General features: G+C 37.1%; 1 protein-coding gene across 1 annotated transcript in view; it reads right to left on the bottom strand.

Moving 5' to 3' along the window:
• Positions 1 to 7682, bottom strand: part of RABGAP1L (RAB GTPase activating protein 1 like) — a 920113-nt gene that overhangs the window by 374863 nt on the left and 537568 nt on the right. Inside the window, exons 15-16 of the mRNA XM_007947094.2 lie at positions 6338 to 6463; positions 4138 to 4281 (exon numbers count right to left, since the gene is read on the bottom strand). Of these exons, the coding sequence (XP_007945285.1) occupies positions 4138 to 4281; positions 6338 to 6463 (270 nt within the window). The remainder of the gene's footprint in view (positions 1 to 4137; positions 4282 to 6337; positions 6464 to 7682) is intronic.

The raw sequence follows: 7682 nt of genomic DNA on the forward strand, positions 1-7682 counted from the left end.
TTTTGGGATCCCTGAATGGCTCAAATGGTGAAGTACTCAGTTAAGCTTGGCTACTAATCAACCCACACAGAAGAGTCGTAGAAGAAAGGCATGGCAATCTGCTTCTCAAAGGTGACAGGTATGAAAACTTTATGGAGTGGAGTGCTACTCAGACACATATGGGGTGGCCATGAGTTGAAATCGACTCAATGGAAACTGGTTTTTGAAACTGGTTATGAAAAATTATCAAAACTAACTCTTAGTATTAGCTTGTTTTAAGATTATAGAATTAAAGATGTGAATTTGGTTTTTACATCGGTATTGCAGCAATAGGGGAGTCAAAACTGCTACAATAATTTGGATAATCAGGCAAAGTACAGTTTTTAGTACAAATACTAAATTTACTTTGTGTATATTATGGCGAGACTTTGTCTCATGTCCTATGGATATGTTATCAGGTGGGATCAATTCCTGGAGAAGGACATCATGCTTGGTAAAGTAGAGGGTCAGCTAAAAAGAGGAAGACTCTCAATGAGATAGACTGATACTGTGGCTACAACAATGGACTCAAATGTAGCAATGATTCTTAGGATGGTGCAAGACTGGACAGGGCAATGTTTTGTTCTGTTGTGCATAGAGTTGCTCTGAGTAGAAACCAACTTGATAGCACCTAAAATATGATCACACCATTTTGATTAGAGTAAGGTTTTAGCTTCTAATTCTGCATTCTTCTGTCAGGTTACATTTAGAAAGGCATTTTAGAAACTAATTTGTAAGTAAAGCAAATAGAATTAATGTTCTATCAATCTGATTCTCTAGCTTTTATATATTCAAGATTGGGGAACCTCTTCTGTAACCCTCAGGAAGTCACTCAACCTTTTGCCAAAGTAAGTTTACAAGTGTTTAAAAATCTTTCACGTGTATGAAATGCTCTGCAACCTTCAAATAGTGCCAACTAGAGCTTTTGAAGAGCAAAAATCCAGCTATGCTTGCATATAAAATGGTGGCTGTTATAGTAGGTTGAAAATTACAGTTATGCTTTACACAGCTTAAACATCTTTTTCGTTGTTCTTAGAAAGTTATTTTCACTTCAAATTAATTAATTATTAAACTTCAAATTCTTAGGGTGATTAAAATGGTTAGACTTTCTTATTAAGAAACAGAAATCTTTATGTGAAAAAAAAAGGTATGGTAATGCAAAATTACCAAGATTGTACTAGGTTTATAATCATGTTAACCAAAAACCAAACTCATAACCAAACTCATAAGCTTATACTTTTGATTAGTCCAGGTTTTATTTTAGGACATATATATTTTTATGAAGGAGTCTTGGTACAGTGCAGTGAATTACCTGGTATGGCTTTTCTAGCCATTGTTGTTGTTATGTGCCATAGCGTCAGATCCGACTCATAGCGACCTCTCCTTCAGTTTCTGAAGGAAGTAGATTGCCCAACCTTCCTTCCGAGGAGTGGCTGGTGGGTTTGAACTGCCAGCCTTCTGGTTAGCAGTCAAGTGCCTTAGGCACTATACTATAGTCCTTTGTAAGTACCACAGGATTACTGGGTGGGACTACACAGATAAGGTGTGTAGGACTCTGACGTTGGGATTGGTTAGTTTTGTCACTCTGCCAGGCTTAAAATGCACCTTCCTAGAGGCAGAAAGGGGGATCTCACTGCCATCAAAAGAGAAGAGCTAGAGGTTAAGTGGAGTGAATCCCTGGACCTGATATCCTTGTGCCAGACCTCTTTGGCTAAGAGATGCCTGGCTGAGAGAGAGACACTCTGGTGAGAGAGAGGCATCTGGATAAGAGACAGATGCCTGGATAAGAGACAGATGCCTGGATGAGAGACAGCAGCAGTGGGGCCAAGTGGCAGGAGATATGGCTCAAGGAAAGAGAAAGCTGAGTGCCCTGGGGCAAGGAGGCTTGCTGGCGGGGTCGGGTGCACGTAGATGCACCTATCAGCAGAGTTAAAAGAGCTTTGTAACACTTGCCTGAGCAGGGCAGGGTCCAGGCTGAGAAGCCAAGGGCCACAGAAGCGTGCTGAGGATACAGCAGAGGGGAGGCTGTCCGGATTCAAGAACTGTATCCTGAGAGTGTTCCTGAACCTGACTAGTAAGCCTGTTACTTCCTTACTAAACCCTATAATCATGAGTATTGTCTGTGAGTTCTGTGTGGCCATTACAATGAATTACTCAACTCAAAGGAGAAGCAGTGAGTGCCATGGAAATGACAGCTGGTACCAGATTAGGTAAAAAGATTATAAGGTGGTGGCATGTTTGGTCTCAGAGAGTAACCCTTGGGCTGCTGAAGGTGATTCTGTCTCCCCCTCGTGAGAAGTTGGAGGAGGTCAGAAGATGCCGTCTCCATGCCCTTTTTGCACCTGGTGATACAATGATAAATGCTCAGCTGCAAACTGAAAGGTTGGTGGTTAGAAGCCACCTAGTGACTCCATTGGAGAGAGACTTGGTGATCTGCTCCAGTAGATTTTAAAACCAAACCAAACATACCACCATCTCATCAATTCCAACTTATCGTGACCCTTTAGGACAGAGGAGAACTGGCCAATAGGTTTTCTAAGGCTGTAAATCTTTATAGCAGCAGACTGCCTCATCTTTCTCCCATGGAGCAGGTGGTGGGTTCAAACTGCTGACCTTTTGGTTAGTGGCTGGATGCTTTAACCACTATGCCACCAGAGCTCACCTTCCCACAGATTATAGCCTAGAAAACCCTATGTGGCCGTTCTACTCATAGACATGGATCATTATGAATCAAACATTGACTCGATGACAAACTATAAGAACATTATTTTTATATGCATTTATCCTCTCATTAGAAATACATACTTCTCATCCAGTGACCTATGACTTCTAAGAATGTCAAATATTTTGATGGGCAAGATAAGATGAATCTATGTATAACATTACTCATTTATTTAAAAGAGTAAAATAAATGTATCCACCTAAGGAGCTAAAAGAAGCTCTGGTGGCGTAGTGTCTAAGGCACTTGACTGCAAACCGGAAGGCTGGCGGTTCAAATCCACTAGCCATTCCTTGGAAGGAAGGTTGGGCAGTCTACTTCCATAGTGATACTGCCTTGGAAACCCAAGGAGGGGTCACTATGAGTCAGATCCAACTTGATGGCAGTGAGTAAGGAGCTAAGAAGGATAAAATAAACAAAGAAATGTAGTTATCTACAGGATTTTGCAAACAATTTTGAAAAATTCTACTATGTCAATATGTAAGTACATGACATAAAAGCTTTATTTTATCACTTCTCATCACCTGACAAGAACCTCAAACATCTTATAAGGGGGATATTTTATGAACTGAAGATTCAATTACTGTAAAAATCTTATTCACATTTACTGTTTGAGTATAAAGCATTAATATTAAAAATACATAATTCCAAATTCATTAATTTAATTTTAAAGGTCCTATACACAGGTACTCTCTAACTTAATGATGTATTTGAGTTCAGATGAACTGCACTTATGATCGTCATGGGGTTTTTTTTGTTTGTACATCTTACCATTAGTAATAGGTACTACATACAATGTTGCAGGGCATAATTTGCTGATGTTATCCTTCTCACATGTTCACTCACAGATGTTCAATTTTATGATTTACTGTTCAGAACACTTCCATACAGCAGGCTATGGTGTGGTCTACAATGATTTGTGTATTTATTCATGTGTGTAACATTAAAGTATATCTGTAAATTTACATAATGTTTACAACCCCCAAAGACAAATAAAGACCAAATTTATAAAGATACTGATAATAAAAGGCAAAAATAATGAAAAAAAAATAAGGTATTCTACTTATGTCAGAACTGACTTACAACATACAATGGAGTCAGAACAGAACCCCTTCATAAGTCAGGGACTACCTTTACTGCTAATACCTTATTATGAATTTAATTATTCAAGTTTAACCACCTCATTTTACTGTCCAGGAATTATGTATGCCTTAATAGTTTTCATTCTTCACAAATAATAAAATTGCAATTAAAATAATGCTTACTAAACACTGAAATAGAATCTTTCGACCACTGAACACTTATGGCTTAATGTCACAAGAAAAAGGAAAACAGTAATCATTTTAAGTAGAAACTGTTTTCTGTTCTGGTTTAGGTATGAGAGAGGGGAGTCACAATACCTCACAAAGCAGTAAGTCAATGATGTGGAAGACCATGCAGAGAGGAAACTTGGCAGTGAAAAGAGTGAGAAACCACTGGGATGCATACATATGAGCTTCCAGGTTCAGATCACAAAAATGGCTGTGCAGGTCGGGTAACTGCTCCTAAAAGTCAGAATGGAAAATTTAAGGAGAGGGACACTAAAGCTGTATTTTCTGCCACAACTGCAATTTATGCCATGCTTCTATGATCATTCTTACACTATATTCCAGGATTTGTTGCATTTTCTGTAAAAGTGATGACAAGAAATGGGAATTGGGGATATGACAGATAATTGAAAACAACAAAGACAGACCTGCTATGAACAAAATACAAAGAATCATTCCTTGCTCACTTGCTCTTTCTTGTTTCTGGGGAACTGCTCCTTCTCACAGAATACCTGCTGTCCAAAGATATTAGACTCCCATGATGTCAGGGAGAATTCAGCCCATTCAGGGATCAACTCCTAACTAGCTAGGAAAGAAATGTATCTTCTCTTTGGTGACCATCTAGCGTCAATAAAATTTGGGTTCTATGGTATCATTTCAGTATATTTTTGGGGCACTTGGAAAAAAACCCAAAACATTACCAAACTCTTAAAAATCCCTCTTTGGCATATTAAAATTGGCAAGGTACAAAAACTGTACAAGTGTATAGATGTTCATTAAATGCCTTTATGCTAGCTTTATTTTTTTTCTCCTAAGTTAAACAAGCAAATGCTTTTCCAAAAGCATGAACAGCCAGGTATGAAGTATTAGCATACCTATTCCTATATCTGAAAAACAGGAAAGATATGTAAAAACCCAATTCTGTTTTGTTTTCATAAACAGACCACAAAAACAAAACAAAAAGCTATTTCTTGCTCAAAGTGCTCCCTTTGAAAGACACCTAAATGTGTCTACCACGTACTTTACATAGGCTGTCTAACCAGTTACCCAGTTAACAGAAAAATGTGGCTGGGCTTCCTCATCATATCATACACTTGCTTTTCATTGATCAGGTACATTTATTTGACTCTCAAAGTTCTTAGGAATACAGACAGACCTTTGAAGAAACATGAACTTTTATGAAGGAGTGAATGACCTCAAGTATTTATCTGATAGAATCAAATCTTCTAAAAATGGCCTATTCCTTTTAAACTCCACAGGTACCAATTTTTTTATACAGTTTTTTCTCTCTCAGTGCTAACTGGCATTTCCTTCTCTTTATTTCTTCTTCATTTTTAAGGTCTTCTATCTACACTTTTATATTTCCTTCTTCCAATAATACTGCTTCTTGACTCCCTGCTCTAGTCTGTTAGTCTCCACCTAGTTTCATGTCCCTCTTTATTCCTATGGACCTCCTGACAGGCTGTGTCAATGAGCTCCCACTAGCTGTCTTCTACTCCTTCATCCCACGAACCTTCTTCTCTAACTATTTTAATACAAAATCAATCAATTCGTACACTTCTTTCACATTTCTCTCATGTTCCTAACACCCTTTGCAGATAAAGTCATATAAATGGAATAGACCCATTATAAATCTAAGATTTTCAACCTCAGCTGGAACTTCAAAACTACTCAATAATCCCTTTTGTCAGATTTACTCAATGCCCCTACTCACAATATTTTTATTATGTAATACTTAATGCATATAAAGTAGTATTTCTCATGCGTATACATTTATACATACATACTACACATAGAAGTTATAAACACAAAACATTGTTGGAGATCAGGAAATTACACAGAAAGAAATTTTAAAGTATGTTCTCATATTATTGGTATTTTAGGCATTTCTCTTATCAGTATTTTTCTGTCTTTTCCATGTTTTTTCTACATGTGAACCCAAATAGGGTAGCAATGGTAATTGATATGGAGAAAGCATTTAGGTACTTCCAATTTTTATTCAATTTCTGTAAATATTATCATTCCTGTACAAATAGTACATGGCAATGTCCTCACTGACATAACATACTACATTCTCACTTCAAAGTGATTAAAATTGAATATTCAAAATGGGAGATTACTTAACATAATAGTCAAGTTGCTAAATAAATATACTGGTTAGAAACCAAATCTATTTACATTTTCTGCAGTATTCCACTGAACTTTATAATGCATTACTGCTTATTAACTCTAGTAGACTTTTCACACAACTCTTCAGATCCCTGAGTGACAAAAGTTCCTAATTTTTATTTACCTGCATTAGTCTCTCCAACTGATAGAATTTGCAATGAAGATCTTCAAAGTTATTTTTGTAGAGGTCTCGTAAACCATAGTCATACATGATTTTCACCAAAACACAGAATGCTTGTTCTTCTGGCATCTATAGGAAAACATATATAAAGAATATCATTGTGTGGCATTTGACCAATGTCAGGAAGTTCATTCATAATATTAGCCCTTGGCATAAAGAGTTGAAGCCCTCAAGTGAAGGAAGTAACCTTTTGCAGAGGGACATAATTTGTGTCCAAAGCTTCCAGCCTCCTTACCTGGGGTGAATCTCTTTTATTAATTTTAAGCATCCTGTCATTCATTCAGAAGTTCTGGTAGCATAGTGGTTAAAGCATTTGTCTCTAACCAAAAGGTCAGTTGTTCGAACCAGCTACTCCATGAGAGAAAGCTAAGATTTATAACCTTGGAAACCCTATGGGCAGTTCTCCTCTGTCCTAAAGTGTCACTACAAGTCAGAATTGACTTGATGGCAGGGGTATTTGGTTTGGATTTTCATTCATTAGGCCATCTTAAACAATAGGTAATAGAGACACAGGGGTCAAAAATCAAAACACTGTAACAGGATAGAAAGATAAAAGCCTCACTCCTCCTCATCCCTATGTACAATATCCTGTGCCTGCCCCTATTCCTTTTGCATAGCCTCATAACTACTCTTCATAATTTTTCATGTATCTTGCCAATGTTTTCTATGCAAATAAATTAAATTAAAAACTCAAACTCACTGCCATCAAGTCGCATCTGACTCATAGCAACCCATCCTTGGGTTTCTGAGGCGGTATCACTACAGAAGTAGATTGCCCCCTCTTCATTCCAGGAAGTGGCTGGTGGATTTGAACCGCCAGCCCTCTGGTTAGCAGTCAAATGCCTGAGGGATTATATTTATTATTTTATTTTTTCCCTTTCTTACATAAAAGATAGTATTCCACCTACATTGTTATGCATCTTTTTTTTCCCTTTCTTTCTTAAGTTGGAAATATTTTTATCTCAGTACATGGCTGCCTCTTGATTCTTATTTTTTAACACCTAACTAAATACTTTATTATGTGGATACACCACGGCTTATTTAACCAGTTTTCTATTAATGGGTACTTGGATTGTTACTAATCTTTTACCAATAATTGCAATAAATACCCTGGTATATGCATCATTTTGCACCTATGCAGGGCTGGAGGTAGGACACATTCCCAAAAAAGAGACTGCAAAGTCAAACAGTAAATGCATTTCAATTTTGATAGTGCCACACTGTCCTCCCAGAGTTTTCTTATTGTTACTTTTCTTTGTTAAAAAGAAAAAAAAAAAAAAAAAAATCA

Source organism: Orycteropus afer, unplaced genomic scaffold, assembly GCF_000298275.1.
Source record: "Orycteropus afer afer isolate SDZICR_OR568_19922 unplaced genomic scaffold, OryAfe1.0 scaffold00175, whole genome shotgun sequence".
Taxonomy (NCBI): domain Eukaryota; kingdom Metazoa; phylum Chordata; class Mammalia; order Tubulidentata; family Orycteropodidae; genus Orycteropus; species Orycteropus afer.